At 49.1% G+C, this 17231-nt stretch overlaps 8 protein-coding genes across 8 annotated transcripts; 6 read left to right on the forward strand and 2 right to left on the reverse strand.

Moving 5' to 3' along the window:
• Window positions 1-311: 311 nt before the first annotated feature.
• On the forward strand, window positions 312-2703 carry FVEG_01156 (cell division control protein 6). Its single transcript, XM_018887960.1, has 2 exons — window positions 312-592; window positions 650-2703. The coding sequence occupies exons 1-2, from the start codon at window positions 544-546 to the stop codon at window positions 2410-2412; spliced, it is 1812 nt and encodes a 603-aa protein (XP_018743782.1). The 5' UTR covers window positions 312-543; the 3' UTR covers window positions 2413-2703.
• A 949-nt stretch (window positions 2704-3652) lies between these two features.
• FVEG_01155 (hypothetical protein) lies at window positions 3653-7011 on the forward strand. The gene is made up of 2 exons (XM_018887959.1): window positions 3653-4790; window positions 4843-7011. The coding sequence occupies exons 1-2, from the start codon at window positions 4158-4160 to the stop codon at window positions 6778-6780; spliced, it is 2571 nt and encodes an 856-aa protein (XP_018743781.1). The 5' UTR covers window positions 3653-4157; the 3' UTR covers window positions 6781-7011.
• A 334-nt stretch (window positions 7012-7345) lies between these two features.
• FVEG_01154 (molecular chaperone HscB) lies at window positions 7346-8415 on the reverse strand. The gene has a single exon (XM_018887958.1). It carries the CDS (start codon window positions 8219-8221, stop codon window positions 7439-7441), a length of 783 nt encoding a protein of 260 aa, XP_018743780.1. The 5' UTR covers window positions 8222-8415; the 3' UTR covers window positions 7346-7438.
• Window positions 8416-8842: 427 nt separating this feature from the next.
• Window positions 8843-10132, forward strand: FVEG_01153 (ribulose-phosphate 3-epimerase). Its single transcript, XM_018887957.1, has 4 exons — window positions 8843-9127; window positions 9173-9299; window positions 9363-9608; window positions 9662-10132. Exons 1-4 carry the CDS (start codon window positions 9012-9014, stop codon window positions 9923-9925), a joined length of 753 nt encoding a protein of 250 aa, XP_018743779.1. The 5' UTR covers window positions 8843-9011; the 3' UTR covers window positions 9926-10132.
• Window positions 10133-10900: 768 nt separating this feature from the next.
• On the forward strand, window positions 10901-12565 carry FVEG_01152 (L-lactate dehydrogenase (cytochrome); the record flags this gene model as incomplete). Its single annotated transcript, XM_018887956.1, has 4 exons — window positions 10901-10928; window positions 10998-12275; window positions 12334-12407; window positions 12479-12565. 4 exons carry the CDS (start codon window positions 10901-10903, stop codon window positions 12563-12565), a joined length of 1467 nt encoding a protein of 488 aa, XP_018743778.1.
• Window positions 12566-12596: 31 nt separating this feature from the next.
• Window positions 12597-12920, forward strand: FVEG_14785 (hypothetical protein; the record flags this gene model as incomplete). Its single annotated transcript, XM_018903770.1, has 1 exon — window positions 12597-12920. One exon carries the CDS (start codon window positions 12597-12599, stop codon window positions 12918-12920), a length of 324 nt encoding a protein of 107 aa, XP_018743777.1.
• Window positions 12921-13531: 611 nt separating this feature from the next.
• FVEG_01151 (hypothetical protein) lies at window positions 13532-16334 on the forward strand. The gene is made up of 3 exons (XM_018887955.1): window positions 13532-14994; window positions 15056-15608; window positions 15660-16334. The coding sequence occupies exons 1-3, from the start codon at window positions 14849-14851 to the stop codon at window positions 15990-15992; spliced, it is 1032 nt and encodes a 343-aa protein (XP_018743776.1). The 5' UTR covers window positions 13532-14848; the 3' UTR covers window positions 15993-16334.
• On the reverse strand, window positions 15942-17230 carry FVEG_01150 (hypothetical protein). Its single transcript, XM_018887954.1, has 3 exons — window positions 17112-17230; window positions 16992-17049; window positions 15942-16914 (listed from the first exon to the last, which is right to left on the reverse strand). The coding sequence occupies exons 1-3, from the start codon at window positions 17190-17192 to the stop codon at window positions 16304-16306; spliced, it is 750 nt and encodes a 249-aa protein (XP_018743775.1). The 5' UTR covers window positions 17193-17230; the 3' UTR covers window positions 15942-16303.
• Between the last annotated feature and the right edge of the window lies 1 nt (window position 17231).

The raw sequence follows: 17231 nt of genomic DNA on the forward strand, positions 1-17231 counted from the left end.
CTTCCGCAGCAACTGATGACATTGGGTCGTCTTGGATACAGGCTAGGCAGATATAGAATCTGTACTCCGTAATTGGCCAGAGAAGCGAAAAAAGATCTGGCTGCTTATTAAATAGCCCCATTGGTCAAATGAGAGAAATGGCTCACGCTGGCGTGTATCCAGAGGCGCTACCGAATTTCATTAGTTGCTGCGCAGCTACGGTCTCCGCCCCAAGTCTCTAGGGCCTGGGTCTTGATTTACGCACGAGAGTGGCTGACTTAAACGCGTTTTAGTGCACTGACCACATACTTAATTGATCGTGGCCCGCAGGTCGCGTTTGTACGCGACTTCAACACGTCTTATGCCATATCGTGGCGCGAAGCGCCCTGAATACTCAAATGGGGCTCCATTCTTAACGTTCAACGCAGGACAACCTGCAGCTACTTTCGGCAAGCACCCTTTTTGCAACTTCCAGACCTTCACAACCCTATACCCCTGATTATCGGAAAGTGCTTTCGGCTTGCAACTCTGCATATCTACACGTTGGAAGGAACCATTCTAGTCATGGCTCGAGCAACACTAGGAAAGAGAGCCCGCGGCATTGATGAAACTGGTGAGTCCCAGCCGGCGGAAGGAACCAGAACCTTTCTTTACTAAATTATAATTCAAGATATGCCCTGCCCGGTGGCTACTCCTACGAAACGAAGTCGCCGCCTTGCAAAGACTGTTTCATACAACGACGAGAACCAAAATCCTGCATACTCTCCCTTTGACGATGATGAAGAAGACGACATATTGGCTGAGCTCCCTGCTCGGAACCAAAAGTCTCCCTCACAAGCATCCACAAAGCAGAATCCTGTTACACCCTCGACACCCCGACATCGAGATGCACTTTCGGTGCCTCCTACTACGCCTCGGCATGCTGTCATGTCGGCAGGCAAACTCTTCAAGCGACTCACACCACAAACACCACTCTCACCAAGCACCATTCAAACCATTTACCATTCAGCACGACAATTGTTTGCCCGTGGAGCTGAGCCTGGCCAACTTATCGGTCGGGATGCGGAACGAAATCAGTTATTGGAATTCCTCGGACGATGCTCTTCCCCTACCCCCAACGGTTGCCTTTATGTGAGCGGTCCGCCAGGCACGGGCAAAAGTGCCATGATTTCCGAGATAAGTCGACAGTTTGTCAACCACAAAGGTGTCATGTCTGCATACGTCAACTGCATGAGTGTCAAATCTTCCAAAGATCTCTACACCACACTTCTCGGCGCACTTGGCCAAGGTTTCGACTCTTCCGAAGCAGATGCGATTTCGAGCTTGCAAGCTATGTTTGTGCCCAAGACGCAGTCGGCAACCGTCTATCTTGTGACCCTGGATGAGATCGACCATATTTTAACGATGGGCCTGGAAAGTCTGTATCGCGTGTTTGAATGGTCGCTACAAAGAAACTCATGCCTGATTCTTGTCGGTATTGCCAACGCCCTAGACTTGACTGATCGTTTCCTTCCTCGACTCAAGGCCAAGAACCTGAAGCCTGATCTCCTGCCATTCCTGCCCTATACCGCAGCCCAGGTCAAGAACATTATCACCACGAGACTTAGGTCCCTGATGCCGGCTGATGGAAAGGAGGGTTACGTGCCATTCATTCACCCTGCTGCTATTGAACTCTGCTCCCGCAAGGTTTCGAGTCAGACTGGGGACCTTCGCAAAGCCTTCGAGATCTGTCGCCGTGCACTTGACTTAATCGAGACCGAAACTCGTCAGAAGTACGAGGAAGAAGCGAGGGAAGAACTTCTGCAGATGACCCCTTCGAAACGACCTCTTGGGGAAAACATCAACGGCGCATCCGGTGGCTCAAAGACCATGTTTCAGTTAATGGCGAATTCTTTGAAGGCTCTTACAGCAGAAACTGCGCCCCGAGCATCGATTGGGCATCTGAACAAAATCACAGCAGCAGCTTTCAGCAACGGAACGACCCAACGACTCAAGGCACTTAACCTCCAGCAGAAGGCAGCACTCTGTGCCTTGATAGCTTATGAGAAACGAACTCGAGCTGCTGCTAAGATGACCAACAACGGCGCCACACCTTCCAAGAAGAAGTTTTTGGCACCGACTATCAAGACTTTATTCGATGCTTACTGTCAGCTCTGTACCCGCGATTCGGTTCTGCACCCTTTATCGAGTTCTGAATTCCGCGAGGTTGCCGGCAGTCTTGAAACATTGGGGTTAGTCAACGCATCCGATGGAAAGAGCGGAAGCCTTGCCGCACCACAAACACCCAGCAAGCGAGGTCGCAAGATTCTTGCCGCAAGTGGAGATGAGCGGAGAATCACGAGCTGTGTTGCAGAAAAAGAGATCGAATCTGTCGCCGACGGCGCTGGCGCAGGCATCCTAAAAAGCATTTTGAGTGGAGAAGCATTGGATTAGACTGCCAAAAGCATTCAACGGACAAGTATCATGGCATAGCACTGAATGGCGTTTTGGCTTGAGTTATAAACGATAGGTTATTATTGTCTTGTATCATACTGGGCCGGCGGTAACATGGGTCTGGACGGGATTCCAGAACTCTTTAGATGGATAATGATACCAAGTACCTATGTAATTGTATTTGAGATTTGTTTGATTCGCAGGATGGCGTTAAAGTTGACCGGGGTGGACGAACGGACTAGAAGTCAACAACGCATGATAACATAGAACAAAAGAATAATTTGAAAGCCACCTCATAGGCTCATTGCAATGATTGAGTGACATGGCTCCTTGTCGATACCTCATAGCAGCGTCGATAACAGTCGAGAACCCTGTCTACCTATCTAGCCAGATGCGATATACCATTGCAATATTTTGAGGATATCATAAGCACATACGGATATTGCAACCTTGGATTCGTTGGCCTCACTCCACGACAAGGTTCCACTCAGGAACGTGTGTGTCGCGGCATGGCCAGTAATGGCGGCTGCACCAGATCCATAACCGCGCCGCATGCTGTGTAGACTAATCCTATGGATGTGGTTGGCAAGGAACACTGCGCAAGGTAGTTTCGTGTACGTTCTGGAGGATGGCATTAGAACTGACGTCAAGCGGGGAACAGTTAGATACCGTACTCAGAGATAGTAAAGGCACAGGGCAACGGTAGTCCAGCTGTGACTATGGCAGCCTCGACAACAAAATGCACTCAGCTGGCCGTTTCCGCTAGCCGCCAGACCTGTCACTTTTTACCATCCATGACCCAGACATTTGGCAGGATATGTGAGCCAAGCTCGTCGAGATTTTAACCAAGCTTTTTTCTTGGCGGTGCGATGTTCTTCAAAGCCTTGGCATCTGCAGGCTGACAATCTGGGTAGGGCAGATTCGAGATGCCGTCCGTACATGACTGTACTAATATGGATGGTAGATCAAGTCATATGCCCAGTTGACAGAAGTTTCATTTTCGATCGGGGGATGTGCTTTGCATAAGAGATTTCATAGCCAAGCCCACTTCGTATATATTCGCGGCGCCTGATAATGGTTAAAAGTACTACTCTTATCCCAAGAAGCTCCAGCCGCATCTCCATCTTGCTCGACACCGTTCGGGAGGCGCTAGGGACCACTACAGTCTACGGGGACCTCTGAGGTGCAGCCGCTAGGAAGGTACCTTTCCAATTGGCTCTTCCATCCCCTCCCGTCCATCCCGCGATTGTATAGGTACCTTCTATCGCAGGTACTAAGGCAGTGCTACCTTAGTTAGTGCCACAGTAGGTACTGAGTATCGTCCGTCACTTCTACTTGCTGTCGCTTCCGCCGCCATCCATCTCCGCCTCCACGACCCAATACTCGTCATTCGCTCACTCAGGTCACATTTTCTGCCTCAGCTCATCTATAGTGTATAGTATTTGTATTTCTGATTGGGTTTATTGTTATTGATATTCTCGGCCGATTTCTGGGATGTTGATCTCGTACCCTCTTGTACCCCTCCTGCAGGCTTAGAACACGCAGCCGCAACCGCCGCCAACACGCCCACAGACTGAAACGCCTCTGCTTCAACGTTCATACCCGCTGCATACATATAATTCAACGGCTTCCCGATAAGACTTGATAACAATCCGGAGCAAGAGGCTGCGAGCTCTCGCTCTAAGGATTGCGACGTCGTTTTCTGAGCTCGACGTCGCTCTCGACCTCGGATCCTGGTCCTTCTTATGCCTTTGGCACCACGTCTGGGAATGGGCCGCCGGTCGAGATCTTCTCCCTCGCTCTCCAATCCCACAGGAGCTCCTGTTCCTGCGAACCCTAACGTTCAAAATGCGCCTACGGACCTCGAGATATCTTCTCCCGCCGAGTCTGCTGGCTCGGCGACCTCTGCCGCCCCGCGGGCTACCTCCCCCACCGCATCTACCACCTCTTCTACGCGCCCAAGATTTCTGTCGCGACTGAGCCTCCCTCTCTCGCTCCCTTTGCGCAATCGGAATCGCAATATCACCGACTTTCATATTCGTGCTGAGGAGCCACATCGTCGTTACAGTGCTGGCGATAATGTCCGTGGTGCTGTCGTCATAGTTGTCGTAAAACCTGTTCGCATTACTCATTTAACCGTTTCGCTTCACGGATATGTCCGTGTCCTAAAGGATCCGACTTCGGTCGCAAAAGCGCAAGGAAGTATCGTGCTACCGCAGAATGGGGACTCGGCGCGCCCACGATATCACGGCAACGGCCTCGCAAGCCTTTTCCAAGACGAGCAGGTATTAAGCGGCGAGGGGAGGCTGGAACCTGGGAGATACGAGTTTGGTTTTGATCTACTGTTTCCCGACAAAGGGCTTCCAAGCAGTATTGACGTAGGTTTGCTGCTCTCCTCGATTATTCCTTTATCACTAATTTACTATGCAGTTCGAGCGCGGGACCGTTTCATACATGGTAACTGCCACGCTGACCCGGCCAACATCGATTGCCCCAACATCATCATGCGAGCGAAAAGTTATGTTAGTAGAGAATGTGGATGTTGGACTGCTACCCGTCCCTCGGCCGCGTACCATCTTCTTAGAACCGATATCGAAACGAAATCGTAGGAGAAAGTCCATGGTGATGGACAAATCAGTTGCAGCTCCTTCCGAGATCAACGAACTTAATTCGGAGCAAGATCCTTTGGAAACACCAACGGAAGACCTTCGTGAGCAGGTGACGAATCCGAGAAGTCCAACACAAAGCGATATGCGAAGCGAAATCAGCGGCGAAAGTGGCATCAGCAACAGCACAAGCTTGAGTAGGCCGGAAGCCGCACTGTCCCAGGTCGGGACACTCACATCGGCTAAGCAACAAGCAGTTGATAAAAAGACGATTACCGCGACAGTCGAGCTGCTGAAAGGCGGTTGCTTGCCGGGTGATGCTGTCTCCGTGCGGGTCACGGTTCAACATACTAAACGGGTGAAGAGCATGACAGGTGTGATTGTAACACTCCTCAGACAAGGCAAGATCGACAGCAACCCACCGAGTGCTCTGTTTGACGAGAATTTAAGTCGTGGCGATGTAGCTCGCATTGATAAGGAGGATGTGTTTCCGCGATCTCGGACCGGTTTGGGTGGTCTTTCGTTGACATCTTCGAGTTCTACAAGCATATTCCGTAAGGATCTTGACCAGAACATAGCACCACTGATCATCGATCCTAACACCATGCAAACGTCGGTCACTGTGACCGTCAAGCTACCTGACGACTCGTTTCCGACAATAAAAGGTGTACCTGGAGAGATGATCAGCTTTAAGTATGTGGTTGAGGTAGTTGTTGACCTCGGTGGGAGATTGTCAAATCAAATGCAAACTGGCCCAGCCAGATTCGGACCTTATGGCCATGGAAGTGCAGACAATCATATATATGGGCCAAGAAGAGGTGCTAATATTGCAGACACTTCTCAGATGCGCCACGAAAAGGGCGTTATCGCGGTATCGATGGAAACAGTCGTTGGCACAACTGATTCGTCTCGCGGGAAGAAAAAGTCGAGAGCTTCGCCCACTTCGCGAAGCGTAAAGATTCTTGAAAGCGATGAAGAGGAGGTGATAGGCCAAGAATCGAATTATGCCGACGATCCTCCCCTTGAGCCATACTCGAACAGCACGCCACTCTCGCCTGGAGGTTATTTTCCATCACAGGCCAATGGGAGCCGACTTCCAACGATCCCTTCTCATCCCCCACAGCCATATTCACAAGTGGTTCCGGTGCAACACCCGTCGCTCCGGCCTCGAGGCGTTACTGGGTCAAAGTCTAACGGCTCTGTTCCCTCTCCAGCCGCGCCTTCATACATCCCACCTCCTGAAATACTTAATCAGAACAATCTTTCCGAGAAGGAGAGGATTAGGCAAGCAGAGACAAGACTTCTACCAAGTCAACCACCGGAAGCGGGCCCATCGACAAGTCACGATGACGAAGATATATACGATGCAGAGGATACGCCCCGAGTTCCTGATCTCGGTGGTGACTTTGTTTCAAATGCTCCCAATGCTTCAAGTGCCCCTGATGCGGGACCATCGGCCCCTTTAGAAGACGATGTTGACTTGCCAACAGTGCCTCTCCCAGGGGCTGTTGAAGACAAACAGGAACTCGAACGTCAACGGCTTCTGAACGAAGCCAGTGCACCACCAGACGTTCCCGAGGATGTGCAACGACGAGCAGACGAAGGCCTATCAAGAGAGGTGGAAGCTGATGTGGAAGCAAGCGCACCAAGTGCCCCAGTGGTGGATGATTATGATGATTTTCCAGGTTACGGATCTAGCGCGGGACCTTCTGGGACTTCAAGGCATATCGATGGAGAGCAGCTACCAGCCTACCAAAGATAAGCGAATGTACGTGGAGGCGTTCGTATTGCATAGGCGTATGAGTGCATGGGATATGATGGGTATACTATATAATTTGCCGGCGCATCAGTTGGAGCCCTTAGCGTTTGGATATATGATGAAAGTCAAATCATGACAAAGTTGTTACTATCTGTACCAACAAATAACAATAATTACTATTGAAGATGAAGAGTAGCTTTGAGCTAAAGTTGTTTCTTGTATAAACTTCCGGACTTTGATTTCAGTAGGAAATCGCGATCTACCATCTCACTAAATACCTGAGGGAGATATTCAAACAATGATATACAAAGGTCACAAGTACCGTGAACTCAATGCCAGGCACTTCGATCATCTCGAGGTTGCAGGATAAGGAAAACGCCTAGATCCCTGTGTCACATTGTATATCCTCGATCCAAGATTGATGTAAAGCAATCCACTGCCTCGAATGCAAACAGCTTGCTTGATACATAACCCCAAGAGAAAGCTCCAGGTGTAAGTCCGCTCCCATTGAAAGATGCTGTCGTCAAGTGAAACCATGCAAGTGTCTTCAAAGCAGCGCTCATGATACATCGGACAAGTCTGGTCACATATTTATTTTATCATATCAAGAAGCTGGGTGGTACTCAAGCAATACCACCACGACTTTTTCGTTTCTGTCTATTTAATGCTGTAGCACAACATGACGGCCCCTCTCCCAGTTATCCAAACTTTCCTTGATATTGACCCAATAGCGCAGACGCACAGCCTCATGTTTCGCAGCCTCGATATCATCATGCTGAAACGCGCGCTCGAGCACCTGTTCGCTCTCCGCAATCCGTGCATCGTTCGCGGCACGAGGTTCGTCCAGATCCTCTTCGTGTTCGACATCCTCAATCTCCTCGCGTGCCTCAAGCACAAGCATTAATAGTTCTGGCTCTTCTACCTTGAGGGTCTCATCGTTGGCGACGTCGACGCCTCGAAGAGAGAGTAGATATTGTGCTCGAAGAAGAGGGTTAGAAAGCGTCTTATAAGCCTCATTTATGCGTGCTGACATGGCCTCGGCACGAGCTTTGTCCTGAGCAGGATGCATGTCCGGATGAGCCCGAGCTTGAAGGCGGAGAAACTCACGGCGCAAAGCGCGAGTGTCGATAGGAAAGTGTCCTGCTGGAGGAGGGCCATCGGGAAGCGTCTCGGGGAACAAGTCATAGTGTGTCGACGATGATGCACTGGACGAGGCCGGTTCTTGCTCGGGCTGCGCGGCACTAGATACACCGCGGGTATGGTCTCTGTTCGCAGCTGGGCCCCGAAACGCCCCTGCGAGAGCTAAATGATGTCGTGTAGGCGGCGTTGAGACAGCTGGTCGATGCAATGGTACAAGAGTTGAAGCTCGGCGAGCTCGGAGTTGACACCGGACACAAAGCCGAGAAACGTCGCGTACGGAGGGAGAAGATACAGAGAGTCGCATGCTTCAGGGCAGTAAAGGACAAAGGTACGGAGAAAGAGAGTACCTATGCAGGAACCTATGCACTGAAATAAATATCAGAGGTAGAAAAGTCTACTAATAAAAAATAATATGGTCGTTCCGGGCAAGTAGAGCTTTAGAGGGCACTATCCCGCTGGATGTCGTAATAAATCGTTAGCGCAAAACCGACCTCATCGGTTGTGGCGCATGCGGCTAAATTTGTGGCGTTGGGTTGTCATGATGGCTCTCAGTGGAGGAGGGCTCTGTACAGTACCTTTACCTAGCGGGGCTCTTATCAGTGAAACCAATGTGTTAGTTAGGCGAATGATGACTGTACTACCCAGGTGCTCGAAGAGTTGTGGGAGGGAAAAAATAAAGCTTCATTGTAGAGTCACAAATATTTTGAACACAAACGCGTAACATCTTCGTCGTTCTATAAGTCAACACAAAGCGCTTACACCAGCACCAGAATTGGAGATCAATTGCATTGAATACTGGTTGTTTGATGCACCTCAGGACAGCTAACAGACCAATAGCTCCTGACAGGCTCGCAATATGTCAATCTGAGTCGGGCTCTATTGACAACCTCCAATGGCCTTTAAACACCCCTGACCCCCACACACTCAAGGACACAAACTTCCATCCATTCCATTGGCATGACCCCACCAGAACCGTACGTCACTGGGCTTAACCCCACCATCGACGAGCTCCAAAAGATACTGTAGACAACTCTCTCTCCACCATCATACGTGACTCTTAGACGGTCCTCCTTTGATTGTGTATACTCCCAACAATGGCTCCCAAGACCATCATTGCTCCCTCCATTCTATCAGCTGACTTTGCTCAGCTTGGCCATGACTGTGCCCGTACTATGGGGCAAGGCGCTGATTGGCTTCATGTCGATATCATGTAGGTCGCGAGTAATAAAGCCAAGGAACTATGCTGACATCGTAGGGATGGTCACTTTGTTCCCAACATAACATTCGGTCCGCCTGTCGTTGCATCCATCCGGGGACATGTCGATCAACCCACAGAAGCCCATGGCCGGGGCACCTTTGATTGTCATATGATGATTGCAGAGGTAGGCATTATCTTTTCGAATGCGAATACACAACGCAACTTCTAGCTTACACCGAGATGCCAGCCCAAGAAATGGGTCAAGGAGTTCAAGAAAGCTGGCTGCAATCTCTACTGCTTCCACTATGAGGCTGCCTTCTCCAGTGCTGCCGAGCGCCCAGAACAACAGACCGACGAGAAGACCAACCCCAAGGCCCTCATTCGATATATTCACGATCAGGGACTGTTAGCTGGTATTGCTATTAAGCCTGACACTTCTGTCGATGTGTTGTGGGAGATTCTGGAGAACAGCGACGAGAAGGAGAGACCTGATGTAAGTCTCACTGATGTATCCATGAAGCATGCCAAGTTGACAGATAGTTACAGATGGTCCTCGTCATGACCGTATACCCTGGTTTTGGCGGTCAAAAGTTCATGGCATCGGAATTACCCAAGGTCCAGGCCCTCCGAGAAAAGTACCCCGAGCTCAATATCGAAGTCGACGGTGGCCTTGGGCCCAAGACAATCGATGAGGCTGCCGACGCTGGTGCCAATGTTATTGTTGCAGGCAGTGCTGTCTTTGGGGCCAAGGACCCCTCTGAGGTTATCGCCCAGTTGCGACAGGCTGTTGACGCCCGAAGTGCAAAGTAAGTCTGCGATGTACCATGCTTGTAGATATGGGTATGGACAGGAGTTCAGTGGTGATACAATAAGAGATAAAGGAATGTAAAAAAGCCAAGGGGGCTTTTAAATAAAATCTATTCATTATTAAGTTTTTAATTTACTTTAATGCTCTTCTTTTATCTTTTTTCTTTACTTTATAACCTTACTAGATTATATTGTGTTATCTCATATGACCGCGTGTTGCTGCAGAGACATCCTGACTTTTCAATTACCTTACTATTCTAGAAAATAAGGCTCCTTTCTCAGAAATACAGCACTAATAAACTCCTTGTAGGTTTAGTAATTATTTATACAAGGTAGAAGTACCTGGGATAGTTTAAGAGCGCGCCTACCATATCCCCAACACGCCATTCCATCCCCTTAAAGACGAAGAGGCAGCTTTGGCGTACCGATGAGATCATAAGATAGGTACCTATATCCAATTAGATCAAGCAAAAAGCCCCTTAGTCATCAAAACGGTATAAGAGAAGGCTACAGGATTAACTCTTCCGGCTTAGTACATCAAAGCTGCCTCTTTGTCTTTAAGGGACTATTAGCTTTTTCGGCCAAGGTCGCCGGTCATGATCGGGATCCTGTCCGGCCCAATGGTGGATAACGTAATTGTACGCAGCCTTATAATGCACGCCATGATGAGACTGAAGAATGAATATCTCCATGTAAATTGAATCCTTATTCATTGAAGTGGCCTTGTGATACGAAGCTGGCGCATCTATTTTTCCTGGGCATTTAGTCACATATCCGTTCCCGTTACATTGTCATAACATCCAATCCTCACACAAACCACCCCCAAGGACACCCCCAACTCTGAGAACCCAATTGGAGGCGGGACAGTATATGCCGAGTCTGTAGATCAGTCAAACCGGCCTCGACATTTTAATAGACCGGTTCGCGCCACATTTTTCCACCTTCAACTCAATTGACTCAACTCTGCACATATACAGCATGGCCAAGATTTTCGACGCGGCTGAAGGTATGAACGGCGCCGATTGGAGCTGAACAATGTTTAAAGAAGGCGCAATAACTGACGTACTCGTGATAGTGGCCAAACACAACACCCCAGAGAGTTGCTGGGTCATTCTCTATGGCAAAGTCTACGATGTGACTGAGTTTCTTCCAACGCACCCCGGCGGTAAGAAGATCATCCTGAAGCTTGCGGGAAAGGATGCCACCGATGAATATGATCCCGTTCACCCACCTGGAACCCTCGAGGAGAACCTCAAGCCTGAGAATATCCTCGGTGAAGTGAATCCCGAAACACTCACTGACTCCCAATCGACCGGCGAAAACACTACCACACAGTCCCGAGATAACCATCCCCCACCAATGGCATCACTCATGAATCTTGATGAGATCGAGGAGGAGGCTACCAAGCGCATTTCGAAAAAGGCTTGGGCATACTACTTCTCAGCCGCCGACGATCTATTTTCAAAAACATACAACAACCATGTGTATAAAAACATACTTCTTAGGCCACGCGTATTTGTTGATTGTACAGCTTGCGACCTTTCAACCACATTGATTGGCAACAGAGTTGGGCTACCAATATTTGTCGCCCCTGCTGCTATGGCCCGCTTAGCTCATCCCGATGGAGAACAAGGCATCGCCAAGGCATGCTCTCGATTCGGGGCCATGCAGATTGTGTCGAACAACGCGTCGATGACTCCTGAGCAAATCATCGAGGGCGCAAAGCCAGGCCAAACCTTTGGTTGGCAACTCTACGTCCAGAACCAGCGGGAGAAAAGCGAGGCGATGCTCAAGCGCATCAACGCTATGCGAGAGTACTACAAATTTATTTGCCTGACCCTTGATGCTCCTGTTCCTGGTAAACGCGAACTGGACGAGAAGCAAAACTTTGATTACTCTGAACCCAGCCCTGCCAGTGGTGAGAGCAAGCCCGGTGCTGGAGGTGTTGGTCAACAGCTGTTTTTTGGCACAGCGGCCGACTTGACTTGGAAGACAACTCTTCCCTGGCTAGCTGCTCACACAGATCTACCCATCGTTCTCAAGGGTCTACAGACTCATGAGGATGCTTATCTCGCAGCAAAGTATGCTCCTCAAGTAAAGGCCATCATCTTATCAAACCATGGCGGTCGTGCTCTCGACACAGCCCCTCCAGCTATACATACGCTTCTCGAGGTCCGCAAATACTGCCCTGAGGTTCTGAGCAAGGTCCAAATATGGGTTGATGGAGGCATCAAGCGAGGAACAGATGTTGTAAAAGCATTGTGTCTGGGAGCCAGCGGAGTCGGTATTGGACGAGGTGCTCTTTTTGGACTTGGCGCTGGTGGCCAAGCCGGCGTCGAGAGAACACTCGAAAGTAAGCTGAGCCTGTGATTTTGAGAATGCCCGAACCCCGTCTAACACATGCAAAACAGTCCTCGAGGCAGAGACAGCAACATGTATGAGATTAATCGGAGCCAAGAATATCTCGGAGCTTGGACCCAAATTCGTAAGATTTCCCCATCTTTTCCCCAGACTCCGTTCCCCGTGGTTGGCGATCTCGACTAACTCGCTTGGCAGGTCAATGCTCGACAGGTGGAACGAGATATCTACGATGGAGATTCAGGGCTGGACCGTCAAGGCTTGTGGACAAAGTCTAAGCTGTAAAGTATGAAGCGGCAGCAGGCGATATCTTCATATGCCAGATGCAGCCTCGGCTTGGATACTAGATCTTCTTCAGTCTCCACTCCAATTACCAGGTAGCCCTGTTTCTCCAGTCGAATCGGCAACAGCGGGAGCTCTCGGGGAAGACGGCTTTGGTAGTATGGTGGTGGGCTGGCCAACACCGTTGCCTCTGGGTAACATCGCGGAATATGGAAAAGTGAGGCATCAGAATCTCTCAGTCTCTAATGAAATCCTTCAAACCTTTTCCAGTACTAATATATTTTTGAAAGCATCATTCCAAATAACGGGTTTCAGTGAGAAATTGGACGCTTCACTGCAAGTAGATATTGTACAATAGTGGTTCAAGATAAAAATGGTCATGTTTGGATTTCACTATCTATACTACTCCGTACTGTATCTAACATTGCCAGGGGGCGGGGAGGTCGTGGTCACTTCGGAGGAACAGATATGAGGACAATGATACGATACTGTACAAAGGGCTGGTCATGTTTGTTCGCTGTGCCGAGGAGGGTTCATGCGGCGCAGTTGGAATTGGTTTCAAGTGTTGCCTGGCGATGCGTGAACGCAAGAGTGAGTATCAGTGCAAAGTTTGTTAGGTATTTCGTGAAGAAAATGCCATGGGGGAAAACGCAATTCTCTACAGAGACAAGTACTGATCAGTTCTGTTAATCAATTTGTCTCGCACTGCAGTCAAGGCGGAAATAATAAATAGATTCCACAGTCGCAAACCAGAGATACCTAATTTGTGGCGACAATGCAGGGACAAGGGCCATCAAATCAAATCGCACTCTTGACTTAGAAAACTTGGAAACCAACCATACCATGATAGGATGCCCGGCCGAGATGGTGTGTCACAGCCGGCCCTTCCAGAGGGCACATGGATAACTGAGCTGAACCCCTCTGCGCTGCTTACTTCTCTTGGAGCCACTACGAAGCTCAGGTGCCGCTCTCTAACGTGGCATGTCGTGTCATTCATGCCAATCAGAATAAGTTGGTTGGTTGTCATGACAAGCCACTGAACAACTTTAAATATTTGGTGCAATGAAGGAAGAGGGGTGTTACAACCCATCAAGGATATGTGACAGACATTCCCAACCGTCAATGATGATGGATTTCCTTAGGACGAACGTTGCAACTTCTGTTGGACCCGGTTGGGCTTTAGTCTGCTTGCTGCTTGATGTTGATCGTCGAATTGTGAAAGGAGGACACAGGCTTCTTGTTTCGTGATTCGTCGATTTAATTAGCAACCTCAATTCTATACTTGTCGCTTGTCACATTCTTTTCGTGGAATTTTTATCTTTTTTTGGACTTTATTATGAGCCCCTCTTTCAGTTGGCACAGAGTAAGAAAAAGACGACTGCGATTGAGACTCCTCAACGTCAATGACCTCTGCCACGTAAATCCTCAACCAATTAGGGACGGCTCAGCAAGACCTGTTAATCAAAAGCATTTTATATAGACCTCGCCACCAGACGGTATGAGAATGCAGTGTTTAAAGCGGCGGCAGGGCTCAAGGAGGCTTCGGCTTTTATCCAATGTACTGCATCATGTGCCATGTCAAATCGGCCCAGTTTATGCCTATGCTTTGCCCTCAATCTGAGGGGTGCTTTCACAAACAAGCTTTGTTAAACTATGGACAGAGAGCAAGCAATCCTGCGTGTATGGGGTATCCAGCAGAAGATGGAGGGCGTGCCGGGCATCGTCCGCAGTTTGGCGACGTCGGACAATAGACATAGAGACCCAATATACATGTGGTGCTTCCAGGAGATTCACAAGCTGCCGAGGAACAAAGGATACAACGGGCCAGGAGCCTACGAAGAAGAAGCGCTTGGCCAGGGTCTTTTCAACGAAGGAAGCATTTCCTCTCCACCCCCAACCCATGCGGGGCAAACCTGGGGAATAGCGCCGTGTCGCTCATCGGACACTTGCCTCATTGGGCAGGCAATGCCCGGGTACAGATGCAAAGGGACTCGGGTCATGGCGATCTAGTCCCGCCAAGGTTGAAGGCTGCATAGATTATTTGTGGGTGTCGTTACTTCCTTCTCGTTTCGCCGCAAGGTTTGCAGATTGCCAGTTCGACCGAGCAGGTAAACCCTGGTGGAAATACTTAAATTCAGCCATTGTTCCCTCTCGATCGCCTTTTTGGGTATGTTGAAGATTGGCTTGTTCTTCTTCACTTCCACGACGTCGGACCTGTCCTGTCTTGTTACAACACCCCTTTCACAGCACTAATTATTATCCTTTCTTTACTGTCATCAGGTCAACATGTCGGAAAAGAACGAGGTCACCCAGACCGAGAATGGGACTGTCCCCAGGTCCAAGAAGCGAACTTGCGCCAGACACTGCAAGCGCTTCTGGTGGGTTTATCTCATTATTCTCTGTGTCATTGTTGTCATCGTGGTTCCCGTGATGTAAGTTGCAAGCCGCTGTTCCTTCACGCGTCCATTGCAGAACTGACTCTACCCCTTTTAGAATTCTTGTCGCTGTTCCCAAGATTGCACAAAGTAAAATCAACGAAGCCAAGTTGGAAATCCAATCCGTTCGAATTCTAAACACCGAGAGTGACGCTTATCTCATGGAAATCGATTCTTCTATCACAACTGATGGCAAGATCCATGCCAAGGTTGATCCTTTCGAGGCCGATATGTATCTCGAGGATTGGCCAGCACATGTGGCATTTGCTACCGTGAAGATGCCAGAGACCAACAGCAACAAACACCAGGTCGTCAATGTCAGCCAGCAGGTCACGATTACCAACATGGAGGAATTCACTCGTTTCAACGTCTGGTTCCACAACAATGAGACAGTCCGTGTCACCGTGTACGGAAAGACGAAAGTGAAGCCAAGCGGTCTAACGCGCAAATACGGCGTCACCTTCAAGAAGACATTGGAACTCAAGGGTCTCAACCATTTCGCTGGCACTGAAGTCAACGACGGCCACATCGGCTTTGGTAGTGGTAAAGACGCACCCAACTTCAACGGCACTACCACAATTCCGAACGCTTCCGTGTTTACACTAGATAATGTAAGCTATCACTCACAATCTACGCATTTGCTAAACTAATCATGAATTCAGGGCAACGTCACCTTCACAAATTTTGTTGGGGATGTCGAAGTCGGCACCCTGACGATTCCAAACTTGGTGCTCAAGCCTGGTGACAACGTCGTCAACATCACCGCAAGCATGAACCAGAGCATCATACTCAACGCCGTCCAGCAAGAGCCCTACTGCAAAACAGGCATCCTCCCCTTCAAGTTACTGGGCAAGTCGGTTGTCAACCATGGTGAAAACCTTACCTATTTCGCCGCAGCACTGGCGAGTTCAAATCAAACAGTTGAAATCGACATTGGTGCCATCTTGAAGAAGGACCTCGATTATGAGGTCAAGTGCGAGAGTAAGAGTGATTAATTGCAGTATTCATTGGTATTTGGGCTGCATGCTATGCGTACATGGGAGCAACGAAGGGTCATGAATTATGCAATTCTGGCGGCGATGGATGATGTAGGCCGTTGGGTCGATTAATGCAAAGCTACCAGGAGGTGGTAGTTTGGCCAAAGGCGCGGGCGGTTATAATGATACCTTTGATTAGAGTCATCCAGTATCCATTAGGTCTCTGAATGAAAACTCCTAACTCTCCATCTTGTGAGTGTGGTCCTAGTCATGTTCCTTGGTAAAGAGCTATCGCCGCGAACATATGTTGTAACCTAGCACCTTTATCCTTAGTTCCAACTACTTTTCCGTTTCTCGCCTCTTGAAAGCCCACTTCTTGCTGTTGCATCCTGGCCTGCCACTGTTGACGAGGGGACAAATTCAACAGTCGTCCTGGTACCAGTGGTCTTCTCTGCTTCTTTCTCCTTCAGCAATTTGTCGTGGCTCTTCCGTAGCTTCTCCTTAAACGCCCAGTCTGGAAACGCTGCAGGATTCCACAAGTCTGTAGCTAATGTAGTTGAATACTGACTGTGCTCGTCGACTTCGACAAATCTCATCAGTTTATCCATCAAACTGGGGTTTTTTAGTGCAGTTGATTGCTCCAGTTTGGTGTTGAAGTGTGTTCCCTTCTTCTTGAGCTCGAGGAATTTCTCAAATTTCTCGTTTGTGCCAGGTGGTGGTGATCCTGGGGGCGATGGTGGAATGTCTAGGTTAGGAGCTGATGGTAACGTCAGGTCACGAAGAAGAGCACGATAGCTCGAGTATGGTGAAGTAGGTCTAGATGCTGGGTCTTGATCATCCACAACAGCTCCTTCCATGGGCGGTAGGAAAGGTCCCAAGGGTGCAGCATTTTGTTGGATTGGGGCAATGGGAACATGTTTAAGACTCTTATACTCAGAAGCTACATAGTAGCGAGGTTAGAGATGGCTTGAAACAGAATCAGGCGTATTGAGTGCGAATGGGGAGATCTTTCCTTACCCGATGTGTTGGTTTTCTCAGTTACTTCCTGTTCATTATCTGTAGTGTTCACTCTTTGCTGGTGATAATTAGACAAAGTTGTTGCTATATGGCGGAGAATAGTCATCGGATATTTCTTACCTTATTCTGAGATAGAGAAGATTCCACCTCTTGCATTGCTTCCTCATCATCGCTACTTGCATATCCGACGAGGCCGGCCATACTGTCACTTTGAACTTTGAGATGTTAAGAGATGAGACT

The sequence above is a fragment of the Fusarium verticillioides genome, chromosome 1 (assembly GCF_000149555.1).
Source record: "Fusarium verticillioides 7600 chromosome 1, whole genome shotgun sequence".
NCBI lineage: Eukaryota > Fungi > Ascomycota > Sordariomycetes > Hypocreales > Nectriaceae > Fusarium > Fusarium verticillioides.

Excerpts from the sequence above, each read along its gene's own strand:
- FVEG_01153 (XM_018887957.1), top strand. The coding sequence starts at position 9,012 with ATGGCTCCCAAGACCATCATTGCTCCCTCCATTCTATCAGCTGACTTT. Across the intron at positions 9,128-9,172 it reads TGGCTTCATGTCGATATCAT|GGATGGTCACTTTGTTCCCA; the intron begins GTAGGTCGCGAG and ends CTGACATCGTAG. Across the intron at positions 9,609-9,661 it reads ACGAGAAGGAGAGACCTGAT|ATGGTCCTCGTCATGACCGT; the intron begins GTAAGTCTCACT and ends AGATAGTTACAG.
- FVEG_01154 (XM_018887958.1), bottom strand. The coding sequence starts at position 8,221 with ATGCGACTCTCTGTATCTTCTCCCTCCGTACGCGACGTTTCTCGGCTT.
- FVEG_01156 (XM_018887960.1), top strand. The coding sequence starts at position 544 with ATGGCTCGAGCAACACTAGGAAAGAGAGCCCGCGGCATTGATGAAACT. Across the intron at positions 593-649 it reads CCGCGGCATTGATGAAACTG|ATATGCCCTGCCCGGTGGCT; the intron begins GTGAGTCCCAGC and ends TTATAATTCAAG.
- FVEG_01151 (XM_018887955.1), top strand. The coding sequence starts at position 14,849 with ATGTCGGAAAAGAACGAGGTCACCCAGACCGAGAATGGGACTGTCCCC. Across the intron at positions 14,995-15,055 it reads GTCATCGTGGTTCCCGTGAT|AATTCTTGTCGCTGTTCCCA; the intron begins GTAAGTTGCAAG and ends TACCCCTTTTAG. Across the intron at positions 15,609-15,659 it reads CCGTGTTTACACTAGATAAT|GGCAACGTCACCTTCACAAA; the intron begins GTAAGCTATCAC and ends TCATGAATTCAG.
- FVEG_01150 (XM_018887954.1), bottom strand. The coding sequence starts at position 17,192 with ATGGCCGGCCTCGTCGGATATGCAAGTAGCGATGATGAGGAAGCAATG. Across the intron at positions 17,050-17,111 it reads CTTCTCTATCTCAGAATAAG|CAAAGAGTGAACACTACAGA; the intron begins GTAAGAAATATC and ends AATTATCACCAG. Across the intron at positions 16,915-16,991 it reads TGAGAAAACCAACACATCGG|CTTCTGAGTATAAGAGTCTT; the intron begins GTAAGGAAAGAT and ends GCTACTATGTAG.
- FVEG_01155 (XM_018887959.1), top strand. The coding sequence starts at position 4,158 with ATGCCTTTGGCACCACGTCTGGGAATGGGCCGCCGGTCGAGATCTTCT. Across the intron at positions 4,791-4,842 it reads GGCTTCCAAGCAGTATTGAC|TTCGAGCGCGGGACCGTTTC; the intron begins GTAGGTTTGCTG and ends TTTACTATGCAG.